Source organism: Triturus cristatus, chromosome 1_2 (assembly GCF_964204655.1).
Source record: "Triturus cristatus chromosome 1_2, aTriCri1.1, whole genome shotgun sequence".
Classification (NCBI taxonomy): Eukaryota; Metazoa; Chordata; class Amphibia; order Caudata; family Salamandridae; genus Triturus; species Triturus cristatus.
Window position 1 is genome coordinate 1,060,246,797 of NC_140580.1, and position 17,881 is coordinate 1,060,264,677.

At 39.1% G+C, this 17,881-nt stretch overlaps 1 protein-coding gene across 7 annotated transcripts in view; it reads left to right on the forward strand.

Annotated features, from left to right (window-relative positions):
• BRD3 (bromodomain containing 3) overlaps positions 1-14,352 on the forward strand; it is a 336,658-nt gene extending 322,306 nt beyond the window's left edge. For 5 of the 7 annotated variants that reach the window (XM_085612615.1, XM_085612646.1, XM_085612632.1 and 2 more), the window contains exons 12-13: positions 4,484-4,612; positions 12,148-13,979. In XM_085612615.1, the coding sequence (XP_085468741.1) occupies positions 4,484-4,612; positions 12,148-12,263 (245 nt within the window). In that variant the 3' untranslated portion in view covers positions 12,264-13,979. Of the gene's footprint in view, positions 1-4,483; positions 4,613-12,147 lie in introns of all 7 variants that reach the window. The other 2 variants (XM_085612657.1, XM_085612666.1) reach the window with 2 other exon arrangements.
• The last annotated feature ends 3,529 nt before the right edge of the window (positions 14,353-17,881 follow it).

The window sequence follows — 17,881 nt, forward strand, 5'->3', positions numbered from 1 at the left end:
AAAATGCCGTTTTACATAAGTTGTTATATATGTGGACAACAAATAAGCAACTGAGTCCACACCTACGTTTAAAAAAAATCCTTTATTTGAAGAATATGTTATGTATACAATTAAATAAAGGTAGTATATAACTAGTAATAGTGTGCAAGTCACATTGATTATAAAAGTCTTGTAACTGAAACATAATAGTTTAATCAACTTAAAGGGGTCCTGGAATGTTCCTGCCTATTTCTAATTTGTTTTACACCACCACAGAATTTTCAGTGATAATCAAGACCTTGTGTATCATTGTGAGAAAACTGCTAGTCTTTGATTCTCAATACATTTGATCTGAACTTGCATGCCAAATGTGGTCGATGTCCAAGTTTTTTTTCCCCTGTGTTTTGCAAAAATATAGCTTATGATGTATGGCTTTAAAATGTGCTCTTTAATTTCTTCCAAACCTTATTTACATTTTTGGTCAAGTTCCATCTTCTATGCTCCTTGCTCTTAAATGGGTTGGCCTCTAAGCAAAGCTTCTCCAACCTCACCTAAATGTCAGCAAGTAAGTGGCATTCATTCCCACGGTCTGTGAGCTGCACATTGGTATTTCCAACTAGAAGTTCAGGCTGCCTTTCCCATTTCGCATACCATTTAATTACATTAAACTGTATTAAAGTCTGGGCTCTTGATGCCGAGTAGTCTCGTAGCTCTTTCTCCCTTTTATTCAATACTTCGACATTGAACACTTATTCGGCAATCATTCTAAGTTTCTACAAGTGCACCTTTATCCAAAGTTGGAAGACCCTATGAGCATTTACCTACTTTCAGGGATGATACGTGCTCTGTCTTAACTGGTGTCTCATCCCATTCAGCAGAGTCCACTCATGCAGTTATTATTCATCTCCTACTCTTAGCCATGGGTGAATCATTTAAACGTAGTCATTCCTCTCATCTGCTGAACCAGAAACTGGGACGACCATTCAATTTTATTGTTGAAGCTATTACATGAAGAACTATAATCTATTAATAAGAAACATTTGTCTTTAACAAAAAACTCATTACTGCCAAAGGAAGGCTTCCATTGGATGACAGTGTGACAGAAAATGTATACTTTAAAGTGTAGGAATGGAGATCACTCCAGTTTATTTCCTCTCAATTTTTGGGCAAAATTATGTGCAGTGCTTATGGATCTCTCCCTAATCGTTTGAAGCATTTATATTTTATTATAGAGATGTCAGGTAAAGTTGTGTTATTTAAATAGACACATTGCATATGATACTTTGGTTAGATGTTTGGAGTATGCTTCACATTAATTGTATACACACGTCTGCTTAATATTTACACAACATATTTGTCTAAAGCAGAATATTTTCTTCTTACGATCATGCTTATATTTATCACTGACCTACCTGTTGTAAGTTGGAACTTTTTATGTTTAATCTGTATTAAATGTAAATATCACCTTTGCAACTTACTAGTTTGTTTAATTTATGGGCATGCTTGGTTGTCTTTTTTTGGAGATTTGCATTCAACAAACACATTTGCAATTGTGCTTTAATTGATGACTGTTATGACCTTTTCCTCTAGGCTGCTTTATCTCTGCTTTGTCCTAGCTAAAATTCTTCCTCCTTTTCCCAAATCTTTTGTACCTCTTCTTCAACATTTTCATGTTTTTTTTTATTTTTTTTAACAATTTTCCATATTGGCGATGCAGCCTATATACCCTGAACCTATGATTACACACTCCGCTATTTCACTTTCTTGTATTCTGCATCAGCACACCATTTGGTATCTTCAATGACTACTGGTATCTAGCCAGAAGACTGTAAACCTTGTCTCTTTCTTCCTTCAGAATATTGTTTATTTTTGGAGGGAGAGGGGTCCAGTTTTTTACTGCCAAACGTCGATAAACATTGCACACCAGTTCAGTGTTTTTGTGTTCCTTGCTGTTCCTCACACAAGCACAGCAGTAGATGTCACCAAAAGTCTGCAAATGAAGTGGAGTTTGGAGTGTCTACAACTCTTTTTGCAATATAAAGCCCAGGCAATTTCAGAAGCGATCACCTGCAGTGATTCTGTTGCAGGCAAACGATGAATGTAATTCCTAAGCCATTGAAATTCTTCTAGCTTCTTTCAGTGCTATGGCATGCAGCAGTGGCAATATCGTTCTAAAGGGGCATATCAAAATCCAGAATTCTAAGTTGGGGTCTCCTGTTTTAAAAACACATCTTTCTGTTGGAAAGATAATAATCATTCACTCATGGTGCCCAGTGACGCAAGTTCTAGTGTTTGATTGTGGCCAAGCTATTTCCAGCTTGTAGGCTTGAAGCCATCCATCTGAGTTCCTGTTACCATTTCCCTAATCCTCCTTTGCTTTGTAATATGTTCCCATAAGTTGGTAATTTGAAGGAGACGGGCATAAGAGTAAGAAAAAGTTACTCATGGCAGTAACGAGGATACCCCTTGTGCATAGGATCTTTCACATTACCAACACCCTCCTGCTATTCTGTTTTGATTCGGGTCTGGATCTTCTATCTGGCCGGCTACAAATTTTAAGGGAAGACATGCGGGGGAGGTAAGGTAAGGGCCTTGTTAGAGGGCTGCGCATGCGCCGGTCCCCTGGCTCCTTCGATTAAAGATTGTGTACAGTCTCATCCTCGCCATGGTTGCAGGTTCCTATACGTTGGTAATGTGAAAGAGCCCAGTAATATGCTTACTTCAGTTACTACAGTGAGTAATATTTTCTATAGCTGTGATGAGCTAAGGTCAGTGTGTCCACTTCTAAAACCACCATCCGTTATTTTAATGCATGCGCCCGATGTCTCTCTTCTGACTTTGTAGCAGGTCTCTTATTTTGCTTCATCTATTTTGGAAAAGATAAGCTAGTTTTGTTTTGCTTTTCGATAAGTAGTAGTCTTAGCGGCATCTTTCTCTTTTCTATTTCCCATCTGAAACAGTCAGCCATGTGTTGGCGAGAATAACCATTTCCATGTACCTGCCAAAATAATATAACATAGTACAGGAAATTGCTGACTGTTAGGGTCACCTTCATAGCTAGACAATACCAGGCAATCCTGTAGGATACCACCAGTGAGAGACTGCCAAATGTTGACAAGACGCCTCAAATATTGTCCCCAGTTTAATGGGTGAGGTGGATACAATGTCACTTCGTGCAAGGTGCCAAAGTCTCTTGCATCGGCTGTGTAAATCCTTTTAAAGCTGTCAATAGCTTCACCTCTGTGGGAGAAAGGAGGGGACTGAATATCTTAAAAACTTTTTCAGGTAATGATTGACTGGTAAAACTACTCCAGTGGACTCCCATCCGAGAAATCTTTCTTGTTTTGTTAATTGAGTTACCGTACTGTTATGGATTTTGAGGGTATAGCTTGACGGTGCCAAATGGCCTATACACTCTAATCCTATTAAAATAGTCTGTTCATACATTTTGTGGCTATCTTGGAACACAGATGTTCTATTCGTTGCTGTGGAAGCATAGCAGCAGCATCACAATGCAACCCTGTTTTCATTATCTAAAAAGAACATACATTTTAAGTCTTATAAGATGGGTGACCATCTCTGATGTAAAATGTAGGTTTGTTCCCCTTTTGAAGGGGTATCACTGAAATATATTAAATCTCTCTTAAATGTAGAATTATTAATGTTGGAACCCACTCCAAAGGTTGACAAATTTATCAATGCGTGCTTGGGATAAATGTAATTAAACTGTATAAATCCATTGAGTAATAACTACAGATTTTGCTTACTAAATTGAACTCTACGGTAACTGATTCAGCCTGAATTGTCAGAAGTCTAAACGTATGATAGGCACCTGAAGAATATCTCTGTTGGGATCATATTAAATGTTCCAGCTGTCTGGTAAAGGAGGCCTACCTTTATTTCCAAATCATTCAAATGTTGGACTATAAGATTTGTAAAAGATTGAATCTTTATACTCCAAAGCTTAGAGGGACAAAAGCGGCAAGAATTAGATGCGTTCTTTTGACTGTTTATTATAACATCAAAACATATTTCAGTCTTGGTTTTCCAAGATGGCCACCACTTTTATGAAAAGGCTTATTTCTGAGTCAAAACCCCACTGTAAAACTGTTAAGAATTTAAACCATCATGCAATAGATGTTGGTTTCCTGTTCTTTCAAACAGTGGAAAACCAACATATATTTGTAGTTCTATGAAATCTGCAAGTGCAGAAAAATGTTTTGTACCGCTAAGTGCATTTTTCGTATGTGATGCCGATGAGCGGGTGTCCTGCTGAGCATGTAATGGTTATCCATTGCAGATGCGTTCCCCATTTTCTCGGATGGGAAGAGCCTTAAAGGAGCGAGCCAGGTTTTAAGTGCTTACCTGGGACCTTTAGAACATAATAATCGAAATTTCATCTAGAGTAGAATTGCATGATTTTATGTATCTTTACAATGGGAAGCAGTTGAATCTGCATTGTTCGTAATGCAAGTACTTATTTAATTCATTCATTCCCCCGCAGCTGGAAGTGGAAAAAAGCAAGCTTCAAAATCTAAAGAGGAAATAGCGCAGGAAAAAAAAAAAGAATTGGAAAAGCGGCTACAAGATGTCAGTGGGCAGTTAAATAACAATAAAAAAACTCCTAAAAAAGGTAAGTGCCAGTCAAACAGACGAAAGGAGGGAGATGGTCCTAATTATCAGTCTTTAAAAGTCTGGTCCAAACTCCCTCAAAAACACATCCTTCAGGTATTCATTGTATCCAACGTAAATATGCATGAGACTAATTACTTATTGATCTAAGTTACGACACGTGATATGTAAATTACTTTTAGTTTTGATATTGAACTAGTCTATAGTCCCTTTAGTTAGAGTTGGACCTGCATGTTGTCTGCCATTAGAGGTTATCGGTAGCTATATTTTAATTTAGATTTGGTTACTAGGTTAAAACCTGTGTTTGTCCTCCCCTATTCCTATGTAGAATGAACAGGGCAACCAAGTGGCGAGAATGGAAAACTGCTCTTTAAACTTTGATATAATTTAAGTATACCAAGTTCGGGGACCGTGCATACGCGTGTGCTCTTGGACATGCCCCTGCTACATCCTTTGCGCGTATCATTCCTATTTACTTTATATTTTTGCCATGCACACTCTTTTGTCTCCTGCTGAGGTCTAGTGTTCAGGTTTTTGTTTTCTATAAAACAGACCATCTTTTGATCAGACTAATTCATTCATAATTGAGATCTTCCTGCCTGTTTAATGTCTGCCTGTCTTCAAAGGATTTACAGAATGCGGGAGGCATCGTATTCTAGCTATTTGTAGAACTTACACAGACTCCACTCCTGCTCATTATGCTACCGGAGTATATGGACAATTTGTGAGAAATTGCCAAAATAGGACCACTATATTTTTTAATTCCAAGAAGCAGTTAAGAAAGCATTTTGGATCCAAGGCCAGTGGTATGGTAAGAAGGTTCTCCTTTTGTCTTAGGAGGATCTCCAATCATCTGATGTCTAATTAGACCTATCTTGGCTAAATATTTCTGCCAAAAGCCCAACTTGCTACATTGTTGATTTTTATATTTTCCCTGCTCTGAGCTGTTTGGCACCAACGATGGACAATTTTGAAGAGTGAACTAGTCACCAAGTCCTTGATCAAACCAAATACTTCAGTGACTGAGCACATTCGCCAAATTCCAAACCTTGGTCAATATCATTATCCCGGTTTCCTTATGGTAAGCCATGCTGAATGCCTCTGCAGTGTTTCTGGGTCCATTTGCTTCCAAGGGCTGTCCGTTGAAGGCCAATTACTGTAAAGACGAAGAAGTACCCTGTAGTGCGTACAGTGCATCCGACTTCTTGAAAATCCCTCAAGGCCTCTTTCTCCTTCTATTTGCAAAAATGGTTAGACCAAGTAGAGAAACCCGCATTTAATTAACATAATCTAATTGGGCATTTTTGGTGCGAAAATGGTACCAAATGTAGTATCAAACACATGTTCAGTTATGACTGCTTGGTTCCTGCAACTCATCCAGTATCTGCTTTTTCACAGGAATGTGTTTCATTTATCTCTCTATTCTGGGTCTGTTAGATGTTGATAGCCTATCTCGATGGGCCAAGGCTCAGAGGCTTCCATAGAAGAGCTAACTACCTTTTTAGTTTTACTCCATCCCTGCTCGACATGAATTATATCATTCTAACTTGTTCCCATGTACTCTGCTTGGATTCCGGACCAAGCTCTTCTAGAGTAGATCATGTAGGTTACTTTTTACTCAGTTTACCTTATGACAGACACTTTTTCTCACCCATTTGATATGAGGATGTTTGTGCTCTCAAGTTCCAGAAACACTTACTAGTATTTGCACCGATCTTATGCAAGCATGCCTAGGAAAACAATCCTGTGACATTTATGGCATGTGGTCATGTCTTTTTGTTTGGATACATATAACAGATCATTATGGCAGGTAATTCAGTACTTGTTTTGTCGATGTTTGTGGAGCCAACTTCTTCTGGTATTCGGACCCTTTACATATGAGTCTATAAGGTTGTGAAGCGAGAGCGCCCTTCATCAGTGCTTCTCCAGTGTTCCAGTTGGGATATCATTAATCCTCTTCTTCATATCAGTATGATTCTCGGAGGATACCGTAACCCCACAAATACCATTCGTCACAAATCAAGTCTCTTGAAAAAGTTCCCTGTTCCTTTTGTCAATACCGAAAAATGTATTGGATTGGACTAAAAGCTCCTTCACAACCAATTCCTCTATTTTAAAAAAAAAAAAAGCTGCCCATATATAAAACACTCATCCTAGACATTTGACCCGCCTCTTTAATAGGATGCTGCTATCAATTAGAAGAACAATTTACTTTGGCTCTATAATCTTCTTGCTGAGGGATATATTATATATCTTCATGCAGATTCCATTAATCCAGCTCAGCTTCCCTACTCCTTACAGAGTGTAACGATCATTGAACTGACACATTTTTTTCTGTTATTTGCTACAGATTTTTCTTTTGTATTGGCGAAGATTAGGTGAAACTGGTGTCTGTGGATCCAAAGTGCATTTTTTTTTAACCTAGTTGCAGAGATGGATTCCCATGTATCCATGTTTGTTGCCCCTGCAGCATAACTTTTCGGATTACCTAAATAAAACGTGCCTCAGTGAAGGCTTTCGAGACATTTTGCAGAAACCTTATAGTGAAGTCTAGATTCTTCCGTTCTCACCCTTTTCAAACTTTAAGACAAATGATGGCTAACGTTAGACTCCTCCTTGATGTTTTCTTGTCCTATTATAAATTTGCCACTTATGACAATGTGCTATACATCCAGATTCCAACAAAAGCTGTATGGCCTTTTGATGATGTCCTCTATGCAAGTACATAGTAAGCCCCTGCCGCCGATTCAACTTCAAGTGTCATTGGATTGAATTGGCATCCAGTACCTGCTGCTGCTTGACAGTCCCTTCCCTTGATATTTTTTTCATCTGATTTTTTTCCATCTGTCTGTTGCACAACATGCTCAATAAGCCAAGTCAAGGTCTCCCTCCTCAACCATAGGTCACAACTATCAGCTTTGTGCTGCATCTTCCCATAGAACCATTGTCACATTGTTTTGACCCTGTAAGATCATCAGGGATTACTCATAAGACCATATCTTTGGGTATCCATTAACTCTTTTTCTCTGTCTAAATAGCATCATTTACGTCAATTGCTGCTATCTGGTTGATTGGTATTTGGTTGCGGCGCTCTTCTGCATTTTGTGCAGTTGAACAAAAAAAGTCCTTTCTCCCTTTGGGGCCTTTTTTCGGCTAGCAAGGAATGGGCGTGCAAGTTCCATCCAGCACTGCCTAGCTTACATGCACAATCTGTCCCTAGATTCTGGATTTTATCATTAGAACGGAAAGCTAAAGTAAAGTGTCACCTTAATTGGCCTTGCGGAGGTAACACTGGGGTGGATGAAAACTGACTCCCTGCTGAGGGAAGAAATAGACAAGCGCACAGGTTCTTTTGGGGTTAAACTGTTATCTGCTCTGAAACCTTATACAGAGGCCAGCTCCTCCTCTGAACTTATTGTTCTGAAACTGCTGCTACACCAAAGAGGTGAGCCATTCTGTTATTCTTGGTTAGGTGCTTAAAGCGCATGCCACTTCCTGTCCAGGCATAGCTCCTCCCTGTGAGTGATCTGCCACAATCCCAGTGTGATCAGGTAAGTCCTTATTCTGACTCCTCCTCAGGTTTGTAGTGTGTAAATGACAGTTGAGAGATGTTTTAACTAAAGAATTTCAGTGCAATAAGTAATACAGGAGGCATGCACCTCCTGGTATTCAGGCACACTCCGGCCCTCTCTTGGCTTAAAGCACTGGTGACCCAAGAAGAGCAGAAGCATGGACATGCACTTTTCCCCGTGGCACTCTCACCACTTTGGTAACAGTCACAACACTCCTTTTAGGAGCATGACCTGGGCCAGAAGGCCTTTTCTATTGAGGAGTACTTGCCCACGCCACCTTCTCTGCTGGACAAGTTTCTTGATGAGCAGGAGCCTAACTGTATTGCTCTTGGGAGTCAATTTGGTTACTGGTAGTCCATAACCTTAGGTCTTATTCCGTCTTAGGTCTTAATCTGCTGTGTATGCTCCTTTGGTTGTCGTGCCTCAAAGGATGTAGGCTGCATGTCGGTAGGTTGGATTTTGCCAGTCAATCATACCATGAGCAATTAGAGCAGAACGTGCTGAAACCAAACCACTTCACTTAGTAACCAGCTACATGTTTAGCCTTTGCGGTCTTCTGTTGACAGCTTGTACTCCTGCCTGTTTTCTCTGAGTGTGAATTTGAAGTCTTGGAGAACTAGCCTGCCCCTTTTTCTCAAATCTTGGTGCTGCTTCTGTCACATCTGATGCTGCTCCAACAGACACCGCTACAGTTCCTGAGGCTAGACAGTCAGTTCCAAGACCCCTCTAAACCTTGACTGAGCTTGTAGTTCTGGTTCAGCTTGTGGTGTAGCTCATTGCACTAGGTACTTGAGCTTGGTCAAGAAGGATGGAAAATTTCCCCTTGGATTAATCTCTCTAGGTACCTTCTGACAGAGCTCAATTAAAATAAGCAGACACCAATCCAGTTATCAGTACCTGTGACTACAAACCTCTAAGCTACAACTTACTACCACAAAGTCCTTACCCAGGCATTTGAGAATTCGGCAGTCGTAAATGCTCACCCACAGAAGCAAGGACTTGCTATTGAGTTGCAGGCTGTGAGGGAGGCTCATCAGATTTGGAGGAAGCATTTCTCATAAAGCACCATCACAAAGTCTTTTACCAGCAAGAGCTGGAAACTCCAGAACAGTTCAGTAGTCTTGTTTCTGAAGTTTCGAGCTCAGTTTGTAGTGGTGATGGTAGCTTCTCTGAAGTTAACTCTTTGGCCTCCCAAATGGACAAAGGAGGCAAGAGTCTGGAGAGTGAAGTTAAGAAACTCGATCACCCCAGTTGTCTGTCCGTGGCAGGCAAATGTGAAAGCAATTATGTTACCCTGGACAAAAATTTACAGTAACAAATCGTTGATAATCAGGTCCTTATTGACACTGTCATCAGGACCATTAACTTTAAGGTTTTTAGCTGGCTACTGGCATCTTGGTTCAGCCTTTGGACCAGTAGCTAAAATCTAAGGAAGGTGTAACAAACTTCTTCCTCAATGGAAAGAGCTTGGTAGCTTGATATTTATGAGGTCCTGACGCATTGCAGGATGTCCACTGTGTCACCAAAATTCCTAAGTCCCATTCAAGAATTTGTGCCGAAACTAACTCCTCTTTGGCAGCTATGGAATGATTTCAGAAACTTTTCTTCCTCTGGAAGCAGTTGAAGATGAATTGCTTTAGCGGAAGGACAAGACTCACCTGGACTTCCTTGGTGACCAGTCACCCTTCACGCTGCCATCTAGACCTTATGAGACTGGTCACAATTATTTCTCTCGGTAGATTGGCTCAAATGCAATCCTCCTAGTGCTGAAAGCCATTCCTGCCAGTGGTTCAATGTGGAATGGGGATCATTCTCACTGAACACCGCAGCTCTTTTCTATGTGATTACATAAGGGGGCACCAACACCTACTTATGTGTTTGCTGGCAGTGGCTCTGTGGGAATAGAATATGCAAAACAGTATTTTCCTTTTAGTTTCTTATATTTTGTGGGGCTTGACCATGATAGAATAAAAGCCTGAGCAGTCTTTTCCACTTGTTAAACAAGTGGGAAATTCTCAAGGAATTCCTCAACCAGATCTTCAAGACCTGGGGTTTCCTGTGTTTTCAGGGGCATGATGTTGGATTGTATAGACATTTCTATGTGCCTTTCGTGCAACCCCTCTGATCCCAAGAGACCTTCAGAAGATCAGGGAGTGTCTGCTATAAATGCTCTGGCTTGACCTTACCTAGTTTGGTCCTCTGTCCTCCATATACTTTAGAACACCACATTTGCCACCCCTTTGTGCCAATGTAGGTATGGTATTTGTACATCAATAGATACCATCAGTCAGCTGGATAACATGGTTCCTTAGGAGTTAACATTTTCATGCTTAGATTTCCCCAGAAATGTAAGTGCTCTGGAGTTTGCTCAGAAATGCCCTAGCAAACTATAGTGTAGGAGAAAGTTGCACTATCACTAGGCACTCAAAAAGAACATTAACTTGTTCACATGTGCAATGAATGCCATTGTATCTGCGTTGGCTCACCTGACCAAATGAGGTACAGGTGGACATCTGCGAAACATTCCTTGTGTTTGTTTTCTCCATTTAGACACCACACTGTCTTTTGTGACAATAATCCTACTTTAGCCAGGTTTTTGAGAAACCCTTTTAACAGATTGCTTCATGTGCCTGAAATCTTATGATCACATCTGTTAGGAAGATAAGTGGTCCCTTCATTGAAGAAATGTTGTTGAAGTTCATTCTGGAAGAAGAGATTGCTCTTCTGGCATTGTTGATGCTAGCTTCTATGTGGGCTGAACCAAGGGTCTCTGTTATGAGAATATAAGTCTCCTTTTGGTGGGCAATGGTGCCAGCTGAGGGACTGATAAGCCCACCTTTACCAGATGGATAATGTCCTGTATCTAACCTTACATTGTCTGAGCACATTCTGTAAGCACTAAAGTGGTATCGGTACCTGACAGATCTATCCCATCAGCTACCTGGGCTCCTCAACACATTCTTAAGGATGTTTCCTGGTAGATGTAAAATTTGCCTAGGAACTTGTCAAATCTGGGTTTAAGCTACATGATTCTGCCTTCACTTTCTCTATTTCTTGTCCTTAGTTACTGTGGAATCTACCCAAAAGGATAATAACGGGAAAGCTGAGTCAAAGTAGAAGGATAAATTCACCTCTATGGGGCTAGTACTATTGGGCAATTGCTCTTTCACAGACATCATTTAAATACGTTCAGGGTCGCCTTTTTTCTCCGTGAAGGGATTAGTAAGATCATGCTATTCATGCCATATATGTACACAGTACAGCCGCACATCTCTCAACTGCCAAAGAAGCTTGTTCCCGTCCCACATAAAAGGTTTTGGAGATGTATTAAGAGTAATAGTCACCAAGAAAGTTGTTGTCCTGTTAACTTTATGGTGTTTTATTATTTATAGGGGACACTTTTATTTCTGACTATGCTGCTTGCAAAAGATTGTGCTCCCTCATTGAGGAAATTCACACTTTTTTCAATTTTCCATTTTGATGTATATTTTTGTCTGTAAATGTTTTGATTCTGTTTTAGAACTAACGGTGCTAACCCGTATGTTGTCTTTGGCAACTATTTTTGGATGGTCCTCTGTTTACACTGTTTGATTGGCCTAGATTAAATGTGTTACTTCAGAAACACACATTCTTTGATTCAATACCTCTACTTTTTGGTACATGCACTGCTTCCACTGTATCTTTCATTGTGTGAGCACTGATAACTGAAGATTGACCTAAACTGTTAATCATCAAATATGCATATTGATCTTTTTATGAAATGGTTCTGATCCTTTATTTATTCTGCTGGCCTGCAACGAAATAATGCTGCTTCTTTTTTTTCTAAATGATGCCGCTGTGGACCTAAATTATTTTGCAACGATCAGATGCAGGCTTAACTTCAAAAGTGGCTTATCTAGTTGCAGAATAACTGTGATATTAAAATGAATTTCATGGTATAACACGTCATTTTTTTCGTCTACAGAAAAGTCTGGGTCTCATTCAGCAGGAGGTCCATCTCATCTTAGCAGCAGCAGTTCCTCTGAATCTGGAAGCAGCAGTTCAAGTGGTTCCAGCACCGACACCAGTGATTCTGAATAAATCCTGGACGTTTCAATATACAAAAGACAGACCTGAGATCCAGCAGTGTTCCTTTCAAAGGCTAATGTTAAACTTATGTTCCTTGGTGTGCTTTCTTTTTATGCCCCATTATACATAAAAAGGAAAAATCTCACTGTTGGAGGTCCTTGCATATGCAGAGGACAGTGTAGATGTAATTAGATCTAACAGGAAAAATAACTTCTACAAAGGTTTTTAATGCGTTCATTTTTAACAAAAGAAAAAGAGTTGTTGGTTGAAAATGTGTTATTGACATGTTCAAACATCCACTGGTTTAAAAAAAAAAAAAGTTTGTAAAAGTTATCTTGCAAAACATGCTTGCAAAAGACACTTTCCCCTGTTTAGACTAGGCATCTCTGGAAAGATTTTTTTACGAAAAAAGAGAAAAAAGAAAAATAATAATCTAACTGTAAAAATGGTACCTACCGTCTGTGTGAAAGATGTTAGCCTTTGAATAGATGTCTGTATTTTGTTCTTGGCACTAGTATTCTTAATCTCAAGTGTACAGTGTGATGAAAACATCAGATGCTACCATCTTTTATTTTTTAGTCTTAACTTAAAAACACGTCTGCTGTGGATTGCTCAAGTGTATCTTTAAGTTAAAGGCTTGTTATTGGGGTGACTTTTAACCAAGAAGAGGGCATTTCAAAACAAAGGCCCACCTCCCCCCAGATACACCACCGAAACAGAAAAAAATAGGATGATTGTATGGGTATGTTTAATCTTGTGCTTTTCGTGACATGGTGGCCCATCCCATTGGTAGGGATCAGTGGGTTGTCTGTCGCGTGAAATGCAGGTTTTCCTAGCGCTGAAACTTTTTACCTCAAAAGAAAGGACTGCAAGAGGACAGATTTCAAAGGTTCAGCACTTTTTTTTATTCACGAGTGCAGCCTAGCATTTTATCCTGCACCACTGCAACACATTCCGAGAGCTGTTCCCACTTTCATGTATATACGCATTTTATTTATTAACATAATTGGTTATTTTAAGTGCATAAAAACTTTAAAAAGAGAGCAAAGTTAATTAAAAGGAGATCTCAGAACTCTAGTGTAATGCTACGGTTTCATTTAAGGGTGCAGTGGTGCTTACTGCTCTTATCGCCTGTTTCGGTGCTTTGAACGTTGTATTCTTTCTCAATTTTTTTTAATTCATTTTTGTACAGAGCTGTTTGGAGACTCCTTAGATAAAGATTCCTTACAGCTGCAGCGCAACATATATAAATATATAAATAGTTTTCTTTTCTTTTTAAATATTTTCAGCTGGTCTCTTAAGGAAATTTTTGTAGCTACAGTTTGTGTCCCCCAAGTCTTTAAAAAAAAAAATCCACATTTTGAAAACTTATGTGAAAAATGTATAGTAAATTTTAACTTTTTTTTTTTTTTTACTTTTTATTGTAAAGGAAAAAGTAATATACAAAGTTTTTAAACCACCTAGATTTTTTTTTTAAAAGGCAGGGCTGCTAAGCCGTTGTCATTTTACATAGGATGTGCAAACTTGTTGGATTGGCAGTTACCATATGTAGCTAGTTTAGTTTAATTGGGATGGTAGCTAAGGAGAGGAATGGAGATTCTTGAAGAACTGAAACCTTGCTGAACATTTTTGGGTTGCCGCCTAATATTCAATACTGATCATATTAGTCAATGTCACCTTTTATAAATGCAGAAATATGTTGATTAAAGAAGAAAATGGGCAGAGTTATCCTGGATTTCCCTGGTAATTTAGAGGGCGGTATTATTAATTACTATTTGTGGAGCATTAAGAAAACTGGACTCTATTTGGCCAACATTTCCTTTGCAGTGTCTGATGTCCAAGAAGCTAACAGACGTATTTAAACTTTCCATTTATCCCAAATGTAAACGCTGTACTGTTTTAATACTGCAATTACATGATGTATCCATTTGTTTATTATATTGTCTCTGCTCTTCTTAGTCTCATCAGCTTTCAATTTACAAGACCAAGATGCTCTCTGTAAGAAGTCCCTAAAATGTAGCCATCTCACCTATAGGATTCATAGACTGAGAACAGTTTTCTTTTAAAACCTGGCATTAAAATCACCCACCTTGAGTCCTCAGTTTTGGAATGCCTAACCGGATACTTGTGTCAAGTTTCTTTGCAGCTCACTCTGAAGATAGCAAGCTGGAACCACATACCCACCAAATGCAATAACTTAAATTTGTCAATGCACCATTATACAGTTTCATGCACCCTTACCATACATGGTAACTAGAATGAATCACATTTGGTCAAGACATGGTTCATGTTTATGGCTGTCACATGTCCCGATTAAGTACAGTGCACCATTCAGATGTATGCAGGTTTTTAGTTGCAATAGTGTCTGGATTTATCTATGTATTTGTAATGTTCTCAGAAAAGAGGAGTCACTAAATATGTGTAGTCACCAACATAGATAAAAAGCAGTTGTAACTCTTGAAGCTTTATTTTCCAGTTGTTGATTACCAAGCATGAAATCCGGTTCTTTCTCTGTGCAACAATTGATAACCTATATTTGCTGTGTAATTCAGTCAAGCTGACTCTGACACAAACTGCTCTCTGGTACGGAAGCTCCTCTTTGTTGTGCATCCAACCAGGCTTGCTTAGGGTACATAACAGTGCCAACACGTATGTCCCCCATGAACCTAGCCTGTGCTTTAATTTATTATCATAATCAGTTTTCCTGAAATGGTGGTGTTCTCTTATGCTTTACGTTTTGCAAAAAGTTTGTTAGCGACTACTCCACCTTATGGATGTCAAGACTTTCTGTACTGCGAGTTTCAGTGTTGTATCTGTAAATGCCTAAGAGACTCCTTTTAAAACGTAATGATCAGCAGATTAAATTACAGGCAATTTGAAATGCAAGTGTTTATGCAACTCTTGACATTCTCCCTAAACAATTGGACACACAACAGTGTGAAAAAGAAAGTGGAGCCTGACTACATTGAGTCACAACTGTGTCACTGACAAACCAATCTTCCAGCATGCCACCCATCTAGAGGGTCGTGCCATCCCCTTTGCTACTTGTATGTGTACCTCTACCATGGCATCGGAGTCAGCTGAACAGGTTCATATCTTGGTAGAACTTCCACATTGTAGAACTCATGCTTTATCCTATTCATACATTTTAATATTTATTTTTACATTGCAGCTATCCATTTTCAGTAAGTGACATCAAATATGTAAATATGGTCTTCCTGAGCGGTTTTGTAAACCAGATGCAAACTGGCAGCAAGTGTCTCTGCAAATCTATTAAGACCAATTGCATTGTCCTCTATTGTTTTCCCCCTACTGATATATTACCACGGAGTGCTGACGTTGGTGAGTTTCTGGAGCTACTACATATCTGGAGACCCACCAAACTAGAAGACAGTGGCTGCAGAAGTCTGGATAAAGCAGAACATGTATGCGTTAGTAATTAGTTTGACATTTTAAGGTATGATAGTTCTCAGATTTCATTTGGAAATGACCGGGTAAAAAGAAGTTCCTTAACATGAAGCTGTACTGCCATTTTCTTTTTTGGCAAATTTTAGTCCTTAATTAGGACATTGCTATGTAATAGGAGGAACATTTCAAAACCAACCACTAAACCTTTTAGTATTCCATTGGTTGGGCAATATTAACATATGTAATGGTTTTTAGAAGTGCTTAAGGTTCCTAATAGAAACTGTGTGTAGAAGTTTCAAATTATGAGGAAATAATTTGGGAACGAGAAACCTTCCTGTTTGAGATTCTCATTGGGGTTAGATAAAATCACTTGAATAATTGGGCCAACAGTATTGACCTTTTTAGTCCCCCTTTGCTGCTCTGTTTCCAGGATTCTACAAGAAATAGAATCTTACTAAAAGTACATATATCCTGTTAGTGCCTGCATGGACACCCATTTAAAATGGTGACTGTGTTTCAGTTCATGTTTGAATGCAGTTTGTGACTGAATTGATAAGTATTGATACTTCTGTCCAGCAAGGTCTCTCAGAGCGTTAATTGAGTCAGGGTCCTCAAAGTTCCTTGTAATTGCATCAAAATAGCCTTTCAAGCAATCGCACCAATCCCAGCATCATCATGCTTCAAATATAGCAAAACAGGTGGGCAATGACTGCACACCTGTGCTCCTCGCCAGAATCTAGAAATGAACTTTTGAACCTTTACTTATCCTGAACAGACAAAAGCTTGGTACTAGTCTATGCCAAACGTTTGACGTGTGAATGTGCAGAATTTGAGTGTACTATTGTTTATTTTTTTACACAGTTATATTTTACTATAAGCCTTTGTTTGGATGCATTGACGGATGAGAGACTTTGCGCTTCTTTTCATTCTAATGTACCATTGTTCAGCTCAACTGGAAAGAAAAGTAGGCATCAAATAGTTCCAATAGATAGGCAAAGATAACCAGATAATCTGCTATCTGTATTTTTTGCTGAAATACAAATCCGCTGTTTGCTTGGCCAGAGAAAGTTCTCTCTGTGTTTGGCTCCAGTAATTTAAGAGGGAAGAAGCTTTGAAACATTTTTTTATTTACACCTGTAAAACGGTATAAATAGTCAAAGATAATCAAGGAATACAAAATATGAAGACTTCTTGTTCAAAGTGTTTGAGATGTTCGAAATTGCATGCATCATTCACATCTTGAATGACGAGATCATTCAAGCTTGACATCCAGCACTTGTTTCGCCCCCTGCATGGGCTGGAGGTCCTGGGGCTTTTTTAAGGCTTATAAATGGAACATCCTAGTGTGAAAAGTGAGAGGTCTTGGTTATGTTGGCGACACTGATGCAAAATTGTCCTGATAATACAGATGTAGTTAGTATGAAACAGCATCCAGACCGCAATTGGACCTTCATACGTGAAGTGCATTCCTTGTGTTCTTAGAACTGTTTGACTACACACTGTCCTGCTCTTCTACCTTACTGAGAGGACCCGGACTCCACCATTAACATATAACACTGTTTATTACCGACTACCTCTGTTTGAGGATGATTCTGCGTTAATGACACTGACATAAGCACAGACCATCTCCTTTTCACACTGATTTGCTTATACGCCTTGAAGAAGCCTGTGGACTGTGCAGCATAAAGGAAGTGAAACACATCTAGTTGTCAAACTCAAATGATCTTGGAGCCATACAAGATGTGAACAGTACTTGCAATTACCGAACACCACAAGAAACAGTTATGGAGTCTTCGTGTTTTGTATCCTTGATAATTTTTTAATGTTACTTTAATCATGCAAAACTAACTCCTCCTTTAAAACTTGGGTGTTTGTATTCTGTATGTTCATGCTCATCATCTCTGGGATAGAGGGCCCTGTACATGTATCAATATCAATGCATTCATGCAAAAGCCACATCGTCTTATTTGCTTAAATTGGCTGTTAGTGGAAGCACAAGACTTTTGGGCCCTTTTCTCGTTTTGTCATGAACGGTATAATTGAATGCTAGAAATATTTCAAGTAGGAGCTGGAATAGCAGTACCTGGTTGTTACCCGTTCTCTTCCTTAAAATACCAGAAAAGGTGTGCCTTACAATTTTGGTGCAATTCTGAACTAAATTCCTAGTTTATCCTTTTATTTGAAAGGCACAGCAATGTTAAAAGCTGAAATGGAGCTTGGTG